The sequence below is a fragment of the Felis catus genome, chromosome C1 (assembly GCF_018350175.1).
Source record: "Felis catus isolate Fca126 chromosome C1, F.catus_Fca126_mat1.0, whole genome shotgun sequence".
In the NCBI taxonomy this organism is placed as follows: domain Eukaryota; kingdom Metazoa; phylum Chordata; class Mammalia; order Carnivora; family Felidae; genus Felis; species Felis catus.
The window spans coordinates 25,432,752-25,453,874 of NC_058375.1; the positions used below are offsets into that span (position 1 = coordinate 25,432,752).

Genomic DNA, 21,123 nt, shown 5'->3' on the forward strand with positions numbered 1-21,123 from the left:
CTTCCCTGGTTTCTCTCCTCCCCTACTTAGGCTGAATTGGTCCTCTTCCTCCTCATCCCCACGGCATTCAGTGCATTGCCATGTTCCTGAAGGTTCGGTTACATTTGATAATGTGTCTTCTGCAGCTGAACGTGAGCTATTTTAGGGCAGGGTCTGTGTCTTTCACCTTCCAATTCCCTATCCCTAGCACAGGCATGTGTGGTGATAATGCTCAATAAACAGAATGAATGAATGAAGACGAGGGGGAGGGAGGTCTGGGGCATTTTGGTAATACCGAGGGATCTGTGGGTGGGTGCTGTTTTATCAAGGTTATACTATGTGTAACGAGTTCTTCTGGTTTGGTGGAAATGATTACACATAATCCTGGGAGAAGGTAGCAAAATAAAATTTGGGATGGCTTTACCCTGTGCCTCTCTAGACTGACATCTCCTAGAGGCTCAATACCTCAGAAAATCAGAAGCAGGATCCAGCTCCTGGAAATCACATCTCTTCCTTCCTTTTTAAGAAATATTTATTTATTTTGAGAGGCAGAGAGAGAAAAAATGAGAGCGGGGGGAGGGGCAGAGAGAGAGAAAGGGAGAGAATCCCAAGCAGGCTCTGCGCTGTCGGCAGAGAGCCTGACGTGGGGCTTGAACCCACAGACCGTGAGATCATGACCTGAGCTGAAATCGAGAGGTGGAGGCTTAACCAACCGAGCCACCCGGGCGCCCCTCTTCCTTCTCTGTTGCCGTCTTCCCCCCAAGCTCAGCTGTCACCTTTGGCCTCCCCTGCTGGAGAAGTTCACCGAGCAGGCACACTCACCCAGGCAGATGGGTGGTTTGCCTGTCCAGCTGCCATCTGCTTTGCAGGTGCGGTGCTCGGAGCCACCCTTGAGGGAGAAGCCCTCCTGGCAGGAATAGATGAGGGTGTAGCCCATGGAGGGCAAGTCCAGGGCCCCAACGTTGGCATGGGTTGGCGTCTCTGGCTGCTTGCAGTGGTGGGCTGGACGAGAGGAAAGATGGTGTTGGGCCTGGGGGATTAGGGTCCTCAGAAGGCCTTCTGCCCATTCCTGTTCCTAGATGGAACATCCCCTTCCTTTGCTTTCTAGGCCCCTTTCATGTCCAGCATGCCCTCCCCAAATCTCCCCTCCACCCCAGCCTTGATGTCTATACAGATGGCTACGATGGAGGTGATCTGGATACTGGCTTAGTCAGTCTGGAGGGACTGCAGCACTCTTCCTGAGGGAAGAGGAATAATTATGGTCAAAAGCCTGCAATCTTTCATCCTGAGGGCTGACCTTGTAGCAGTTCGTTTTTGCTGCCACTGGAAAGTTCTTTCTTTTTTGCTAAGGCATAGGAATTGCCTTCCAGTAGCAGAAAGGCTTTTGTGTGGCAGTGTCTTCCGTGAGGCCCCAAGGGATAAGGACTACAAAGAGCGCAGTATTGGTCCCAATGAGAAGTCATGAGCTCCCCGTCATCCAGAACGTCTGAGCACGGCCCGGGTGCCCAGCTGGGGGAGATAACGTGTTGCCAAGAGGCACCGTCGTGGGATGCAGGTGAAGTCTGCACTCACGGACACAGTCGGGCGGGGTTCCGCTCCAGGTCAGGTTGGGAAGGCAGGTCCTGGTGGTGGAGCCCTGAAGCAGGTAACCTTTTTGACAGCGGAAGAGCACTGTGCTTCCGACCTGTGGGGAGGAGGGAAGGTTCCTTGATCACTTTCTGCCCAGCGATGCTTCACACCCTGTCGCTTGACTACTTACTTTCGCGTGACCGGGCTCCTGCCCACACCCCTGTCTCCACCTGCAAAATCCTACTTCCACTTCTCTGCCCGGTTAAATATTATTTACCCCCTTTGAGGCAGCTTCCACTCCGCCTTTTCCGCAAGCCCTCACCCAGGCCCTGGAGCCAGATCAATGCTGTTACTGGAAGCATCACTCTCCGCTGTGGCGGACAGAGTGCATGACTCAGAATCAGAAGATCGTGATCAGAGTTGCGGCTTCCATGTCTACTCACTGAGTGACAGGCTGTAGGGGACTCTATGCCTTAGTCTTCTGGTGGAGAGCGTGGGGTGACCAGCCCTGCCACGCCTACAGCACAGTGTCGTGACACTCAAATGCAGTGGTGGATTTGAAAGCATTTTATACACTGCACGAAACAGAATCACTGCTTGTGCGTGTCTTTTTCTTCTACGAGTCGATACATTCCGTAAGGAAGGGAGACTTGTCTTCTCTCCAGATAGCTGCATCTGGCACTTCACCTTCCTGCCATCTAAGTCTCTGCTCAGTTGTTTTCCCCATCCTCACCCTCCACCAGCCCTCACTGTCCAACTCTACACCCCTGCAGCCACCGACTCCGTCTCTCCCTCTGCCCTCTGCGTGGCATGGAGGGGTCAGATCAGCTTCCTAAGTTGCAACTCGGATTTCACTATTTCCCAGCTAAGAACACTCACGTGTCCCTATTACATACAGGAGCAAATTCAATCGCAAAGTGAAACTCTTGACTCGCACTCCCTCCAGGCCTCACTGCTGTGTCTTGAATTTCATCATCTCATCCGGCAACGGCACCTCTGTCCATTCAGTTGTGCAAATCAAAACCCTCAAGACAGCCTTGATTCCTCCCTTTGCTTCAGCCTCTCCCTCCAATCCAACAAGTCCTCTGGTTCTGTCTACAAAGCCCACCCCGACCCCTTCACTTCTCCCCATGTCACTGTCACTACCTCCTTCCTCCTGAGCCACTGCAACAGCATCCTACTTGTCTGGTGCCTCCCTCCTTAACCCCCATCATTCACTCTCTCCACAGCGTGCAAATGCTGGATCAGAATCACCTTCAAATGGTTTCCTGTGACATTTAGAATAAAACCAAAAATGCTCACTGTGGCCTTGAGGGCCCTAGGTGACCTGGCCCATGGCTTTCTCTTCTCAAAAATTATCACGTGAGGGGCTCAGTCGGTTAAGCATCCGACTTCAGCTCAAGTCATGATCTCACAGTTTGTGGGTTTGAGCCCCACGTCAGGCTCTGTGCTGACAGCTCAGAGCCTGGAGCCTGCTTTGGATTGTGTCTCCCTCTCTCTCCCTGCCCCCCCCCCCCCCCCCGCTTGCTCTCTGTCTCGCTCTCAAAAATAAATAAACATTAAAAAAATTATCATGTGATATTTGATGCATGCAAAAGTCTATGTGGAACATATACAGAAATGATCTGTCATAAGGAACTGTACATCTTAAGTGGAGTGCACCCCTCCACGTAAGGGCTAGAAGGCTAGTGACACAGTTGTCACTATCTGTGTGCTCCTTCCCTGCCCTGTTCCTCTGCTCTCCCTCAGTGGTAACTACTACCTTGAATTTTGTTGTTAATTTCCTTGCTTTGTTAAAAAAGAATTCTATCACACATAGGCACATATCTCTCTCAATGATGTTTCTAGTTTTCATCTTTTTGAAATAGCATCATAGCACCTTTGTCATTCCATACTATGTTTCTTTTCTTTTTTTTTAAGGTTTTTTTTTTTAAATGTTTTTAATTTATTTTTGAGACAGAGAGAGACACAGCATGAGCAGGGGAGGGGCAGAGAGAGAGGGAGACACAGAATCCGAAGCAGGCTCCAGGCTCCAAGCTGTCAGCACAGAGCCCGACGCAGGGTTCAAACTCATGAACCGCGAGATCATGACCTGAGTGGAAGTTGGACGCTTAACCGACTGAGCCACCCAGGCGCCCCATACTATGTTTCTTTTTTAAAAAAAGTTTTCTAAATTTATTTTGAGACATGGACACAGAGAGAGAGAGAGAGAGAGAGAGAGAGAGAGAGAGGGAGAGTGAGGAGGGGCAGGAAGAGAGGGAGAGAGAATCCTGAGCAGGCTCCACACTGTCAGTGCAGAGCCTGACACAGGGCTTGAACTCATGAACAGTGAGATCGTGACTTGGGCTGATATTATGGGCTGATATTCAGAGTCGGGTGCTTAACCGACTGAGCCACTGGGGCTCCCCCCTGACTGCATTGCGTAGAGCTGTAGTGCATTCATCTGCCCTGCTAATACACCATTGTGTGACTTTACCACAATTTTTCTCGTGTTTTGGTAACATGTGCAAGAGTGTCTTTGGGGTTAGTTTCTAGGAATGGAGCTCTTGGGTCACAGCATGTGTGAATATTTAACTTTATAAGACAGTGCCCCGTTTCCAAACCTCACCCAGCTCTCTGGCCTCTTCTCCTCTGTTCACAATGCTCCAGACTTGCTGGCTCGCCCACCTACCAGTCCTCCAACCTGCTAAGCACCCCCTGCCTTGACACCCCTCTGCACTGGCCGCTCCCTCTGCCAGAAATACCCACCCAGCTCTGCCCAGGGCTGGCCCTTCTCATCACAGAGGCCACAGTTCAAGTTCAGGAGGCCTCTTCCCTCACCCCGCTTCCTAAAATAGCAACCCACCCCATCACACCCCTTTATATTATATGGTACGTAGTGCTTATTGTTGTCAGAAATTATCCTGTTTATTGTCACCAAATGGAGAGCTTCCTAGAGCGGGCACCTGGCCTGTCCTGTTCCACTGTATTCCTAGCACGTGGAGAGGTTATGCCGCTAAATATTTGTTAAATGAATGCAGATTGAGTGAATGAGTCACATTCCTTGGCTGGATCCCAATGTGCCATTTCTTCTGGGCACATCTTGGGCTCCAGTTAATCGTCCCGCCTTGAACGCACCCGTACTTTCCTGCTTCCTGTTCTCTATTCTGTGCGTCCCATCCATGGCTGTCCAAATCCCTTCCTTCTCCTTGAAGCTCATTCTGAGATGTGTCCATGAAGCCTGTATCCTCCTGGAAGGTGTCCATGGAGCCTGCCTCCCGTGTGGCATCTGCTCGCTCCTGCCACTCTGTCTAAGCCCTGTGTCTGTGAGTAGGGGATATGTGCCGTGAGGACAGAAGGTTATCTGTCTCACTCATCTCTGTCTTTCCATAACCACCCGCCCCAACTACATAGGCCTGCTGGGAAGTGGTGCTGTCAGTATGTGAGAATCTGCTCTCCCACATCAGGTTTTCGGATTGGTGTAAGTGCCTTCTGTTTCTGAATGGGCTCCTGTGTGGCACGGTTCAAAGAGGCAGAGCGCTTCCTGTCTCCAGCTTCCAAGGTTTTGTGTCCCACTGGTGCTGCCCCAGGGAAGATCCCTGAGTCTTTCGAGGCTGACAGCGATGTGAAGGGACAGGAGGCAGGAAGGCCCGATCTTGGCTGACCTCATTACCTGGTATCCCTGGGAATTGTTCTGTATCCCAAACTGCGGCACACCGGGGTCTGCGCACATGGTCAGCGTTGGGTCTGGATTGCAAAACAGAGAAACAGACCACATGGGCACTGAAGCTTTCATCGCCTCCGCTCACTCTGAGAAATAGGGGTAGGAGGGGAAAATGGAGCCAGATCCTGCCTCCCCCACCTGTTGGTATCTCCACCCGAGTCATACCCCCGGGCTATGTGATCCCCGGCAGCAAGTTCACTCTGGCTATTTCAATATCACACCCTGCTTTAAGAAGCTCAGAGGAGGACTTGTTCCCTTTTGCACATGAGAGCACTGAAGACAGGTAAGGAAAGGCATCATCTTGGGCCTGAGAGAAGGATGCCCACCAGCTGGGACACTCTGCCCCAGACCACCTCTTACCTATGCAGCTGGGCTGGGTGCCACTCCACGTCCCGTCTGACTGGCAAAACCTCCGTGGTGAGCCCACCAGCACCAGAGGGGGCTGGCAGGAGAAGGAGACAGACGACCTGTAGGAGAAGCCTCGGTCCTCTCTCCTCCCACGGGCTGGGACGCCAGGATCTCCGCAGAACACGGCTGGAAAGACGAAGGGAGAAAGGCAGGTCTGAGTTGCTTTCTAGAACCCAGTCTGCCACCCCAGGCTGGCTTTCCTCCTGGTTCTACTTGAACTCTGCACACGGGGGCAGCCCCGGGGAAAAGATCACACTTGCCTCTCACACCTGCTGCTGTGTGCTTCCTCTCCTTTCCATATTCAAACTGCTTGTTAATAATCCCCCAAGTAATGAAGTAATGTTCTAGGAAGCGTAGAACGTTGAGAAAAAATAAGCTAAAACTCACTACCGAAACTTTTTTTCCACTTTGATGCTCATTCTCTTCTAGCCTACGCTCGGCTGTATGTAACCTTGTGCGTGGCTGTGAACCCGATGTCCAAGTGTTGTAAACCCTGCTTTGTTTGCTTATTAGCCTGTAAACACTCTCCATGTTAATGACACCGTTATCACAACTGGCCACATATGCAATGAAAGGTTGTGCCGTAACTGTAGTTTATCATAGCTAATCATTTGTATTAGGTATTTTCTATTATTATAACCTTAGATGTTATAGGGCTATTCTTTCCCTGGTAGTGTTTTCTTAGGGGGATTCTCTAGGACTTCGTATGTTTAAAGGTTTAAACGTGTTTACAGGTCTTGACGTGGACTGGAAATGGCTTTCCAAAGAGTGTGCATTTAAGCTGCAATGAGTAGTGTATGAATGTGCCCATTTCATTGAGGTCATCAGGGAGATTCACTAGAGAATGATTACCAAATTCAAATTGTGTGACAGCAAGTAGAATAAAGGCAGGCCCCTCTTCTGTCCCTTTAGCTCACTGTCTTAAGCATTTGCATACATAGTTTACTAAAAATTCTTATTTCCTTAGGACGTTGCAGAAACAGACCTGTGTTTTAAAGGGGGTTGCCTGCAATAGTGATTTTGATGCCTTTTAAAATAAGCACAAAGGGATTCTACTTGTAGTTTTGTTCTTAGAACCAATATACTTTTATTTATTAAAAAATTTTTTTAAATGTTTGTTTTTTTTGAGGGAGAGAGCTCTTGAGCAGGGGAGAGGCAGAGAGAGAGGGAGACACAGAATCCAAAGCAAGCTCCAGGCTCCAAGCTTGGAAACACAGAGGCTGATGCGGGGCTTGAACCCACAAACTGGGAGATCGTGACCTGAGCCGAAGTCGGAGGCTTAGCCAGCGGAGCCACCCAGGCACCCTGAATCAATATACTTTGAAACAGCTATCAAGCCCAAAGATAATAAACAACCAGTGGTGTGTGGTGTGGTGTGAGTAGGCCCAGGGGACCGCCAGCACTCTTGTGTCGTGTTGGTCGGAAAGCACGCTCAACTTGCACTTCTTTTCTGTAAACACTTGCTGTGGCAGTTCTACGAATCGCCAAGCCCTGAACAAACCAGCTGCCGTGGGGAGCAGCCGGATGGGTCTTCACACTGTTAATGTGCTCCGCTTAAAAGAAAGGGCCTCATGTCGATCATATGTGGCTCTGAAGTTCCATTTATTGAAGCAGTCTAAAATGAAAAATTAAATTTTATGTCTATTCTTTTCTCCTGTCTTCAAAGTTCTAGTGGTGATAGCATGAGCTATAAATTTGAGTGAGAGTTTCAGAGAAAATTGGATCGATGATTGTTTTCAGACTAGACTCTGTCACTCACTCGCTATGTCAGGTCCTTTTTCTGAGCCTCATCTTCCCCACCAGCCACCGGAGAAGGGACTTCTCCTGCCCACCTCCCAGGATATGTCGTTGTGAGCATCAGATGTGACCATGTGTGCAAACGTCCCTTGAGGAGGCAACACAAAGCACTGCGAAATGTAAAATGTTGTCTGTATGGATGTACTGATGTGCTGTGACCTCTCAGTGGATGAGTTCACATGTGGGTAATCAGAGCAGAGCTAAAGGCCCAGGGTGACTCTTCTTCCTCATTCCTATTTTGCTTTGAATTAGATTCACTTCCTTCTCTATTAACTTTCAAAGACCATTTATTAAACACCTTTCAGCTCCTGATTTTCTGCTGTTTCTGGAGCCAAATAAGTCTGCAGGCATGAGCCCTGCCTTCTGAGATCTTGGAATCTAAGTCAGATAACACAGGAGGGTGTAAAAGATGAAAGGTACCAATTTTCAGTAACATGGCTTGAGCATCAACAAAATTGACTGAAAGTACACAAGTGCATTAGATACTCAGGAGAAGAAATGGAAGTTGCACATTTGGAAATGGTGCAATCAGGGGTGGCAGGGCGGCAGGGAGAAGTCAAGTTGAGAAGCTCTTTTTTTTAAATTTTTTTTTCAACGTTTATTTATTTTGGGGACAGAGAGAGACAGAGCATGAGCGGGGGAGGGGCAGAGAGAGAGGGAGACACAGAATCGGAAACAGGCTCCAGGCTCCGAGCCATCAGCCCAGAGCCTGACGCGGGGCTCGAACTCACGGACCGTGAGATCGTGACCTGGCTGAAGTCGGACGCTTAACCGACTGCGCCACCCAGGCGCCCCTGAGAAGCTCTTTCTTAAAAACAGGGGTGTGGCCCAGCCAAATGAGAAGGTAGCATGGAAAGAGCTGAGTGGATCTGGGGAACATGTAGAAAGTGGGTGAGGCTGAAAATGAGTTGATTCTGATCTGCTACAGTATGGGGACAAAATCCTTGACCACGTTTAGGGAGTTCTATGAGGAAGAATGGTGTTACGAGGATACATTTGCAATAATACAGCAAGAGAATGACCAGGTTTGAGAAGCAGGTCTACAGAGGAAGAGACGCAATCTGGAGGAGGGAAGAGGAAGCACCAAGAACTGCGGGAGGCCCAGATGCAAAGTATGAGCGAGTGATAAGAATTCCACGGTTTACTGCACACCTCAGTGGTCAGCCACCTGGCCATGGTAAATATGTTGTGGAGCACAGTGGGTGAGAAATAAAGATATCTGACTTCTTACCAGCAATCTACAAGAAAATGGGCTACCAAAGGCAAAGCTCCCAAAGATACCACTTCAAGCATGAAGAACACCCTTGATGCTATGATATGAACGTGTGTATGTGCATGGAGTCAAGAGGTTCATAAACATAACCAAAATAAAGTGGAAGCAGGACCAGCAGGCTATGCTGGCAGAATCCTCTATGGAAGCTGGGGAGTCTAGTCTAACCAATCAGAAGTCAGTTACAGGCCGAGTTGACCAGATGTCACCAAATCCAGAAGAGGCAGCTCAATGAGCAAGTACAAATGGATGACAAAGAAAGAACGGCTCCATCTTGCTGATAAGGAATGTGAGGCCAAAGAAAACAATGAGATACCTTTTAAAACTTCTTGGGCTAGTAAATATTAAAAGATATTGGCAAAATCCATTGTTAATGAGGATGTGAGTCAAGACATATTCTCATAAACTGCTGGCGGGAGTGTGAGTGTGCTTTCTAGAAGACAGTTTGGCAACAGGTGTCAGGACGTAGAGAGTGCACGCCTGTTGGCTCAGCATTTTCTCTCTCTTAGGACTTCACCACAAGAGTGAGGAGATGCTATCCTCAAGAACATTTATTGCAGGACTGCTTCTAACAAGATTAAAACTGGAGAAACCTAAATTCATCACCAGTAGGAGAAGATTAAACCAGTTGTGGTATCTACAACAAAGAAATGCTTTATGCTATTACACATGATGATGTGTAGATCCGTATCAAGTGATGGAGAAAGGTGGTGACGGCCCATCAGGGAAGACAAGTCATGAACTAGTAAGCGCAGCATGATTGCAAACCGTTTACAGAAAACTGCACACCTCCTGCTATCTATGTAAGAAAGCGTTGCGGTCGGTGTGGAAGCACAGCCAAGAACTTAGCCTTGGTTATCTTTGGGAAGTGAGAGTTCAGATAACTATTACATTCTTCTTTGTATTTTCAGATACGGTACTTTTTTTTTATGATGACCATAATTCATTTTTCAAAAGCAATTTGGCTATTTCTTAGGAAGAAAAGCAAGGTTTCTGAGTCTACACGCAACCCTGAACTTGTTACATTCCTAATGTTTTTCTGAAGGTGTGCAAAGGCCTGAGGGGTTAACCGTGCATTAAATGCTGCCTTTCTTGCATCCACTTTTTGAGCTGCTGGTTCTAGTTCCTGCTGAAATTTCCCAAATGGAAGTGAATTTTCAGAGGCACCCAAACAATGTCATGGGTATGTTGGTAGTTTTCTACAGAATTAGATAAATGCCAAGTAGAAAAAAATAGGTCCTAGTGTTTGTCTAAAGCATGGGCACCAACAAAACCTTCTAGGGCCCAATTATGTGCTATGACAAGAATAAGGGAATACAAATAAATGGGATAAATATAATGGATATATATTTATTCATTATATATAATGAATATATATAATGGATAAAAATAAAAATAAAATGGGATGGAATCGGGCTCCTGGGGACAAAATTAGGCCAGGTGGATAAGAAATAAACTCTTTCACCAAAAAGTCATGAATGCTCCAGGAATCTTTTCTGCACAGGCTATTTTCCATAAAGACACGTACATTTCCAGCATGGGTCCCTTCCAGATCTTTGGGAACTATCCTATCCAGTGAACAACCTTTCATGTTAAGAAACACTTCCCTTATCTCCAGCTTCATTTCCTTCCAACGTCACTCCACAGTGTCCACAGCCAGAGCTCAGTTAGGATATTCTCCTTATTTTCCTTTAAATCCCCTCTAATAGCGTCTCTGACAAAGCTCGCCTCTGATTTTGGGGAGGGCACTACCTCTTCTAGGCCTTCCAGTAGCAAAGCTCTGAGGCGGGAATGGGCAGGAGCCAGCAGATAAGATGCACAAAGGCCCTGGTGAGTAACTTACGGAAACACTGAGGCAACTCTCCAGTCCAGGATCCGTTCCCTTCACAGGTGAGCACCGCAGGCAGGGACAGCTGGTACCCCTCCAGGCAGGCATACGTCACGCTTGAGCCCCACATGAAGTCAGACCCCACCACTTTCCCGTTGGGGATGAGCTGAGGCGGTTTGCATATGATAGCTGGGGGAGGGGAAGACCAAAGCATGCTGAGTTCTGGTGCCATCCTAGGAAACCAGGCCCCACTCACCCAGCTCCGATGTCACCAGCTGCCCTGAACCCTCTGGGACTCTGGGTTAAGCAGGGAGAATCAGGAATGCCCCCTCTTACTTTGGGAGCCAGGGTCCTTTTGCATTTTACAATGCCCTCAAGTGTGACGACCCACTCCTCTCTTTGCATGGCCCTCCCTTTGATGTTCAAAGCCCAGGCCTTACCTTGGTACCTCTGACTCTCTCCTTGCAGATGTTCAGGGACCAGTCCTCACCTCACACCCCCCATGATAGGATGTTATTAGGGCTCTGACTTGTCACCTCCCTCCCTTCTACATGTTCAAGGCCCATGTCTCACTTTTGTATCTTCTTTGGCCCTCTGTCCACATGTGCAGCCCTCAGACACACCTTTGCAGACTGGCTTGGTACCATTCCATGTCCGGTCCTTGGTGCAGCTCAGCACAGACACCCTATGTGACTCCATCATGTAGCCAGGGACGCACTGATATGTCACAGTTTTGTTGTACCTGAAGTCATTGCCCAGCCGGAGGCCATTGGCTGGAATCCCAGGGTCACCACAGTTTATGACTGGGATAAGGGAAATAAAGCATTGTTCGCTTTCAGTACAGACCCCGTTTCTCCCCAGCATTCCAGTACCATCCCTGGTGTTCCCTGCACATGTCCAGGAGGGAAGAGGGTCAGATCAGGGATGCCCTGTCTTCTCACAGACTCCTGGTTCAGTATTGCCCGTTCTAAAGTCACTTTGATCAAGTCCGCAAAGGCCCTCCTGCATCCCCACTGTCTTCACCCACACCATTCTTATGCATCCCAGCAACCTGGGCTATGAAGACCATCCTTATTTAAAGCCCACCCCTTCTAAGAGGAAGTACCCAGAGGCCTTAGCTCCTAAATGAGGCTGGCGCCCAGAGAGGGAAGTTTTCAGGTCGATAAGCCTAACTGTGTTATTGGGCCTCACAGGACAATTTGTCTGCTGAGGGGCGCATGTCACTACTTGTTGTTCTGCTTAGGAGGCCCCTGTAGGGCCAGCGGCTTAGAAGCAGGGCCTTGTGACCTTGCAATGGCTGTATCTTTGTTACAGTATCAAGTGAGGGTGGGGTTTGGTGAGCTCTGGCCTCCCAACAGAAGTGAACTTGATGTGGGGATTTAGTCAGAGCTTGAAGTTATAAGCTAGGGCTTGGAAAGGGGCCGTGTTTTCAGACTCCTTTATCTCATCCCTTCCCTCCATCTGGGTCCCACAGTGACAGTGACATCCTTCCTGAGGAGAAAGGTCTGGGCCTGCCCCTGAGGGGAGCAGGAAAGGGGAGCAGTGGAGCTACCCCAGGCTTGGGAGCCAGGCTGGGGGTGGGTGGGGAATGGGTCCAAGGCTGAGAGGAACCCACAAAGATGGCAGACGGTGGCAGCTTTAAAGTGGGAAGAGAATCAGGCTGAGCCTGGGGAGTTTGTTTTAAAAGAGAACAAGAATGGCCAAGGAACAGGCTAGAGCCTGAGAAATAGCAAACGTATATATTCTTAACCTCCCCGAGCCTTGGTCACGTCATATGTAAGTGGGGCTCACAGTAGCTACTGGTCAAATGGCACAATGTATGTAAAACAAGACCCTCAGCTCAGTGGTGGTCACAAAGTCTGTGCTGAATAGAAACCATCATTCAGAGGTGGGTCCCCCAATGTAGCCAGCCTCCCAATCTCCCACACACAGCCTTCTTTGGCATGGAGGAGACCAGTTGCCTTGGCTACCACTTGCCATGGAGACCAGAGGGCCTGGGATCTTACCTATGCACTCTGGGTCACTGCCTGTCCAGGTGCCATTGACCGAGCAGTGTCGGCTGAGCAGGCCCGTGGCGTAGTAGCCTTCCCGGCATTCATAGACGATGGAGCTGGAGAAGCCCAGGCCATCACTGAACATGACTCTGGCATTGCTTGGAGTACCAGGGTTCCCGCAAGAGATCACTAGGAAGCCAGAGGAGCACATTATTCACCAGAACAAGGACAGGTGTCACCCGGGGGACTGAGAACGGCCCAGAGTGCAAACCACGTGCCCGATAAGGACCCTGTGATTGAAATGTCTCTCATGCTGCTTTCAAGGTGAGATCTGAATGAATTTTTTTTTAATTTCTAAAAAGTAAAGACTATATCTGTTTTATCATCCCACCTAAAATTTTAAATAATTCCTTAATATTACCAAATATCCAATCAGAGCTTAGTTTCCTTAATTTCCTCAATTGTCGCCCCCCCCACTTTTTTTACAGTTGATTTCTTTGAATCATGATTCAAATATGACATCTGATGGGCATGTCTCTAAGACTCTTTGAATTCAGAGACTCCTGTTCCCTCTCCTATAATTTATCTGTACAGAAACCAGGGCATTTCTCCAGTGGAGTTTCCTACTTTCCAGATGTTGCTAACTCCACCAGTGAGGTATCGTTTGACTTATTGCTCTGTCCCCTGCAGTTCCTGTAGTCAAGTTCTGCTTCCTGGCAAGGGTACTTCATAGGTGGTTCTGTCTTTCCTACTGCATTGCACCAGGGGCACAGCATGTTTGGTTGTTTCCTGGTTCATGATGGCGAGGCTGATCATTGGGTTCAGGCTTGTCCACCCAGTCTGGCATTACAAAGTTGCCATTGGGTTTCACTTACTGATTTAAGCCGAATTGCTGACTGTTGATTTATTATTTCATTAGGGGACAGAAAATGGTGATACTAGCTCTATCACTCTTTCTGCATTAGCTAGAGTTCTTTAATCAAGAACTTTCCCATCATCAAATATTTGCTTACCCTAAGATATAATTCATAAAGGAAGGCTGGATAATGCTTGATTTTTTTTTTAAAAATCAGATGTCAGATAATGATTTGGTTTCTTAGCAAGATCCAGTGGTGACCAATAGTCATTTGGCTGTATGGATTTAAAACTTATATGTTGCCACCCATTGCCACTATTATTATTGATGCTTAAGTTATCCCATCTTTGGCTAGGGGAGCCTCTCCAAGTTGGCTCCTACATTCCTTTGACATGATCTCACTTGTCTGTGGTAGATTCCTCCCTGGAGTGACAAGATGTGTCATGTTCATGTTATATATTCTGCCCTAGTCCTAGAATCAGCCATTTGTCTAGAGAGCTCTGGTTCCTCTTAACAGAGAATGGATTCAAAAACCATATTCTGAAAGTTAAGGGTACTCATTGCTACTGAGATCATTGTTGACACTAGACTTTTAGAATGGGTAGAGCTGGGACAATACACTTGTAAATTGAAAACTCATTATGAGTTTATGCTGATATTACTAATCAAAATTTAGGATTAAGAGTTTTTCCCTAACTTCTTTATTTTTATATCTCTTTAATGCTGAAAATCTTGGCAAATTTTAATTTGTTTTCAAGTAGTTTCAGAATATTAATATCAATATTATTACTAACGATCTGATTGCTAGAAACAATTTAAGATTTCATTGCCATTCTCCATCCTTAGGATATATATGCCATAGTCAATTGCCAATTTTTCCAGTCAGTTAAAATGATTCTCTGGGTTATTACATCACCAACTTAATATGTAGTTAGGTTAATTTGTTTTCATCTTGATTTTGATATTTAGAGATTGCTGTTTTCTAGGTTTTGCTTTAATTTTACTTTACTAAGTACATACAACATTCATGTGGTCTGAAAGTCAAATCTACAGATGATTCCTTTTTAATGAGCACAACAGACAGGCCTCAACACCCATGGGTTCACCAAGTATTTGTGCTTCCTAGGTGCTGGGAATACAGTAGTAGTCATATCCCCTGCCCTTGAGGAGCTCAGTCCATCTTAAGAACCTACCTACAGACAGTTGAATTAAAATATGATGTAATAAGTGTTGTATTTGAAGGAAAAAAAACACACTAAGAAGGGAGGAGATAATTGGGGCTGGAGATAGGAATCTGAGTAGTACCTTGAAAGGTAAGTGGGAGCTTGTTAAGGAAAGTCATGAAGAATCATATACATATCATACACATACACACTTATTCCAAAAGCATTCACTTCCAGGTCCAGACTCTCAGCCACCCACTTTCTGTTCCCTGAACACTCCTGACATGGTGCGTGAGTCCATGCTGGGATCTGAGTGGCATGAAAGGAGACCTGGGTCACAGTGGATATTTAACAATGCACAAAATTCTCCCCCTGTTGATACACTTTACAAACCTCTTACTATGCCTGCAAACTCCTATGGAAACTAACTTTGCAAAAGCACCCTCAAAGGCAGGATTTCCAGGGATGCCTGGGTGGCTCAACTGGTTAAGCGTCTGACTCTTGGTCTTGGCTCAGGTCCTGATCTCATGGTTTGTGAGTTTGAGCCCCACATTGGGCTCTGTGCTGACAGTGTGGAGCCTGCTTGAGATTCTGTCTTTGTCCCTCTCTCTCTCTCTGCCCCTCCTGTGTTCTCTCTTTCTCTCTCTCTCTCTCAAAATAAATAAATAAATTAAAAAAAAAACTATAAAAAAAGGACTTCAGGCAGACAAGTGGGAGAGGGCATTAGCTCCATCTGTATCCTTTGCTGGGAAGGGGTCCCCTGATCAGGGGCCAGAATGTCTTCCCTGGCTCTATAAAACTACTCCACAACCTCAATGTCAAGAGCCATTCTCTGACCAGCTCAAGCCTTCTGGGATTCATTCTCTGGAGATATTTTGGTTCTAATGGGACCTATCATCCACTGATCCTACCACTTTTTCACTGCCCCTTCTTCCACTCATAATCCTGCTCCCTTCTTATCCAGCACAGGAGCCAAGATCCATCATAATCCCCACCTTGCATATACCCGCACCTCTCCGGCCACTTGCTGCCAGCGTCTTAGCTGCCTGATAAAACCCCGACTGTATACCTAACACTTCACCTACCCTGTGCCTGCACCTATGGAGCAAAATGTGGCTGAACAAAAACACAGGCCGATGCCGACTACTCTCACTTTAAATCAATGGCCTCATACAGAGAAAGACAGATACCATATGTTTTCACTCTTATGTGGATCCTGAGAAACTTAACAGAAACCCATGGAGGAGGGGAAAGAAAAAAAAAAAAGAAGTTAGAGTGGGAGACAGCCAAAGCATAAGAGACTCTTAAAAACTGAGAACTGAGGGTTGATGGGGGGTGGGAGGGAGGGGAGGGTGGGTGATGGGTATTGAGGAGGGCACCTTTTGGGATGAACACTGGGTGTTGTATGGAAACCAATTTGACAATAAATTTCATATATTGAAAAAAAATAAAGAAGTGATGAATAGATAAAGAAGATGTGGTTTATATGTACAATGGAATACTACTTGGCAATGAGAAAGAATGAAATATGGCCTTTTATAGCAACATGGATGGAACTGGAGAGTGTGATGCTAAGTGAAATAAGCCATACAGAGAAAGACAGATACCATATGTTTTCACTCTTATGTGGATCCTGAGAAACTTAACAGAAGACCATGGGGGAGGGTAAGGGGAATAAAAGTTACAGAGGTGGAAGGAGGCAAACCATAGGAGCCTCTTGAAAACTGAGTATAAACTGAGGGTTGATGGGGGATGGGAGGGAGGGGAAAGTGGGTGATAGGTATTGAGGTGGGCACCTGTTGAGGATGAGCACTGGGTGTTGTATAGAAACCAACTTGACAATAAATTTCATATAAAAATGTAAAAAAAAAAATCAATGGCCTCTTTCCTTAAGTGAGCCCTTGGTGCTGCCTGGCAATGATCTACATCCCTATTCTATTCCCTGCCCGCCCCCCTTGCTAGGTGACTATTTCATATGGTCTCCTTCCTCTTCCAGCACTTTGTCATATACCCTTACACTCAGCTTCCCAACTAGGAGAGTGCTATGCAGGCTGTATTTTAAAGAGAGACAGAGAGAGATCCAGGGAGCAGCTACAAAAAGTCAGACTCTGGGGAGAGAGGTTTTAAAATAAAGCTATTTTCAGAAATTTAGGAGTGTGTGGAGAAATATATTTTCCCCACTGGACCTACCCCAGGGAACATCAGGAGGGGCTTCTATTACCTTTAAAGGGTCTTTCAAAAATTAGATTTGTATTTCTTTTGGCACTTTGGGTGCTCGTTAAACAATCTCTTCCCTTAAACTAAACTCCAAGAGGGCGAGGTGTGTCTGTCTTGGCACTGTCGTGTCCCAAGCACCTACTACAGTATTTGGCACGTGATTGTTGAAGGTAAATGGGAAATAAATGAATAAACAGGCTAAACTTAGTTCCTTCTGGTTTCTTCCCTCCTTAGGTGAGCTCAGGGAATCTTTTCATCTTTGGATCACTAATGGGCAGGACTGAGAACTACCTATTGATGACCATTATCCTCCAGGCCAAGGGTTCAAATGGGGCCATGTATTTTGTCTGCGAGTGTGAGGGCAGGTGCTTAGGAATAGGAAGACCGGGGAAGAGCAGCCGGGGTTGGGCAAAGGGGAAAAGCAGAATGGTCACATACATTACCTCCACACTCAGGCTGTGTGCCGCTCCATGAGCCGTTGGCTTGACAGGTCCGCTCTGATGACCCCCGGAGGGCATGGCCAGCTTCACAGCTGAAGCGCATCAGACTGCCTGGGGCAAAGCTATCCCCCAAACGGATGCCGTGTGCTGGGATCCCTGGGTCACCACAGATTCCCATGCTGGTTCCTGTGGACCAGAACCAAACAAAGCCCATTGTTTCAGCATTGAAGAGGTGGCAGTGGGGAACCGGGAGAGAAAGATATTGGACCCCAGGAATAAGGAGGGTGAAGATGGACTGTGTGCCTTGTCCCAGTTACTTGGACCTTACTTACTACCTTACTACCTATCTTACTATGCGGAAGTCAGACACTACAAAGGTCTGAGGTCATGGGTGAGTCCCTGGGGACCACGCAGCAAGGGAAGAAAGTAGATGGAAGGCTCTGTGGTGGAGATCAGGTCTTTGACCTCTGGCCCATGCCCGTGTGGAATGTCAGTGGTCCAAGCTGGCCGCATCTCCTTCTTCCTTTTACCTCTTTTCTGTAATATCTGCAGATTCTGTGCCCTCTCTGTTTCCAGTTCCAGCATCTTAGCTCAGATGCCCAGTGTCCTTTTGCCCAAACTACTGTGAGAGCCTCCCAACTAATGTCCTTATCTCCTAAACTCTCCCTGTAACCCACCTTCCACTTTATCCTCAAACCAAGACAATGAACAACCACCAAACACTGATCTTTTTTTTTTTTTTTCCTGCTGAAATATCTCCACTGGCTTCCTGTTGCCCTCAGGTTAAAGTCTAAACTCCTTAGTGTAGGTTTGTCTTCTCAACAGCCTGGCTTGAATCTGGATCCTGGGAGGATTCCCTATTTACAAATTATGCAACACTGGTGAATTCTAGTTGAAATGTTTTAGACCATCTCATTCCATTCTTTCTTTTCTCCTTGCCTCCTGCTACATTTCTGCATTTATCTGGGTCCTGATATTGTACAGATCCACCCGAGAGAGTGCTAAGGATCCAAGAGGTGGAGGATGGTACAGAACAAGAGACAAAGCCACAAGATCTAGGCTTGTGGGAGCCAGGACCCCTCATAATATGAAGATGTATAGGAGACATCATTAGATCAGACTAGGCCATGGTAAGTGTGAGGAAGGAAGAGGAAAATTAAGGAATAAATGGCAACTTTATGAGAAGATGATGTGGAATGGATCTCCTCATGAACCCACATGTGTGGGCATCAAATGGTAATGTCTAAATGAGCATTTAATTTCTTGAAGTAAATAAATATTTAAGTCATGTATACCCCACTATTTACTATTTATGTCTTTTCTCAATCTTGGAATTATTTCCTTTTCTAGTTTAGTTTCAGACTGTGAGAATACTACACAATCCCATGTTGCTCTCTACCAAAAAAGGGAGATTCATTCAACCTTCAACTCAAACATTTGGAAAAAGAAGGCCCACCACATTTGGCTAGATTTTCTTCTCTTTTGAATTTTTCCAGGGTGTAGCTCATGCAACAGGCAGTACTGGGCCCTCTTGAAAGCAGTTCTGATGGTGAGTACACTAATTCTCACACCAGCCAGCTGACCTCAGCTGGAGCTGCACTGCTGAACAATAGGCCTGAGAATGGAACTCTCCAGTCCTAGGAGCTGATTCTTTTTTTCTTTTCTTTTCTTTTCTTTTCTTTTCTTTTCTTTTCTTTTCTTTTCTTTTCTTTTCTTTTCTTTTCTTTTTTTGGAGAGAGAGCACATGCACATGAATGGGAGAGGGCCAGAGGAAGAGGGAAAGAGAGAATCTATCTTAAGCAGACTCCATGCCCAGCATGGAACCCAATGTGGGGCTTGATCTAATGACCATGAGATCATAACCCGAGGCAAAATCAAGAATCGGACACTTAACCAACTGAGGCACCCAGGCGTCCCAAAAGCATTCACTCTTTTTTTTTTTTTTTTTTTTTTTTTTAATGTAGGCCCCACACCCAGTTTGGAGCCCAAAATGGATCTTGAACTTACGACTCTGAGATCAAGACCTGATCTGAGATCAAGAATTGGATGCTTAACCAACTGAGCCACCCAGGCGCTCCCCAGGAGCCTATTCTGACAGAATGGTCCTCACTGTGGTGTTTAGGGCTCTGTTTCAGTGATAGAAAGGAATCTAGGATAGACTATTGTACCATGAGGGCAGATGGTAACTGTTGGCCCTCTACGAGGTATATCAGGAAGATGATGACATTGCAGAGGTGGGCAATGAACAACCTGATGTATTTCTCAAATGCTAGAAATCTCTGCATGTCCTGATGGCCCAGGGACTTATAACCTGTTATGCATCACCTGGGTGTATGGTCACACAGAATGAGGCTCAGAAGTTTGACCCTGAACTTCTGAATGCATATTTCTTAGGACTGGCAGGAGATGCTATTGCTAAAGATGATATCTATAAATTTATTTATTTATTTTTTTATTAAAAAAATTTTTTTTTTCAACGTTTATTTATTTTTGGGACAGAGAGAGACAGAGCATGAACGGGGGAGGGGCAGAGAGAGAGGGAGACACAGAATCGGAAACAGGCTCCAGGCTCTGAGCCATCAGCCCAGAGCCTGACGCGTGGCTCGAACTCACGGACCGCGAGATCGTGACCTGGCTGAAGTCGGATGCTTAACCGACTGCGCCACCCAGGCGCCCCATTATCTATAAATTTCAGGAAGGGAGGAATTATATTATACTCACCAATGTATATCTAACATTGCTTCCTAATTACTTATTCTTCTCATCTCTCATTTTCTTATCTAAAGCATTTAAGATTTATTAATTCCTCAGCTTTAGCACTACTATAATCCCTTCTAATCCAGTCCTCAGAGATCTCCAGCAAAACTCTGCCCATGATTCTCATCTCCAAAGTGTTTGTCATCCTTGATGGATACACAGGAGAAGTGACTGTGAACTATTCTTCAGAATATTCAGGTCAGGGATCAACAACTGAATGCAACACATCCCCTAAAGAGGGGGGGTCCACGTCCTCTAATGGTTCCTTTCTTGCTTCTTACTTTTTCATGTTTCCAGGGAGTCAGCTTGTTTCTAGTCTCCCTTGACCTTTGATGTGGCCAAGGAAGAGCCCTTTCTTTCATATGTAGGACTAATGCTTAGGAAGTTACAAAATTTTGAAATTGGGGTTGAAATGGTTTGGAGGTTTTCTAGACAAGAACTGTTTCACTACTGTTTCAAGTAGGTCATTTTCCAGCATCTGCTAACACAACTCCAGAGAAGGGAAATTACATTGAGGAGAAAAGATTCTGGATTCCATGCCTTGGGCCAGGAGAATGGCTGTATGTTTGGGTTACCCCTGCTAACAGACAGTAGAGGCTCAAGGCTTTCTTTCTGGCTTATTTCTCCTGTACTCTGTACTTCCCTTTCCCATGGAGAAAAAATATCCCCAAGATAGATAAAATTGGCTTTAAGAACACCATTGGCCCAATATCCTAGAGAAGTGTCTAGAGGGAGGAACTTTATGCAAAGGGACGATTCACAGAACGGACTGGTGCAAATGCATGCTTGGACAGGCATATGGATGGGAAATGCCTGTCTTTCCTCTTTGGAATTCCTTTTCCTCCTGGAACTTGCTCTATGGATAATTCAGGAGGATTCAATTTACATGACTCTGTCTTTTCCATGCTATCTTCCCCAAGTCACTTCCACCAGAAGTACAAACAGAATGGGTTAACAGGCTTTCCACTAGTCTGGGCTAAAGGAGTCTCTGTGGCTGATACATAGTCCTTCCCAGTTCATGAAGTGGATGATTAATGAGATTAATAAAAGTGAGGGGCCAAAGTCCTGGGTGGTAATATAAGTGATAGGTCTGAGATTGTCCTGGGCAGCCAGCAGCCCCTTGAAACAGTAGGTAGTATTCA

The 21,123-nt window shown here is 46.5% G+C and overlaps 1 protein-coding gene across 9 annotated transcripts in view; it reads right to left on the reverse strand.

Annotated features, from left to right (window-relative positions):
- CSMD2 (CUB and Sushi multiple domains 2) overlaps positions 1 to 21,123 on the reverse strand; it is a 602,474-nt gene that overhangs the window by 16,767 nt on the left and 564,584 nt on the right. For 8 of the 9 annotated variants that reach the window (XM_045035511.1, XM_023258438.2, XM_023258437.2 and 5 more), the window contains 8 exons: positions 17,228 to 17,410; positions 12,561 to 12,737; positions 11,178 to 11,357; positions 10,570 to 10,743; positions 5,612 to 5,785; positions 5,201 to 5,274; positions 1,552 to 1,663; positions 802 to 981 (listed from right to left, as the gene is read on the reverse strand). In XM_045035511.1, coding sequence (XP_044891446.1) covers positions 802 to 981; positions 1,552 to 1,663; positions 5,201 to 5,274; positions 5,612 to 5,785; positions 10,570 to 10,743; positions 11,178 to 11,357; positions 12,561 to 12,737; positions 17,228 to 17,410 — 1,254 coding nt within the window. Of the gene's footprint in view, positions 1 to 801; positions 982 to 1,551; positions 1,664 to 5,200; positions 5,275 to 5,611; positions 5,786 to 10,569; positions 10,744 to 11,177; positions 11,358 to 12,560; positions 12,738 to 17,227; positions 17,411 to 21,123 lie in introns of those variants that run through there. The other variant, XM_023258442.2, reaches the window with a different exon arrangement.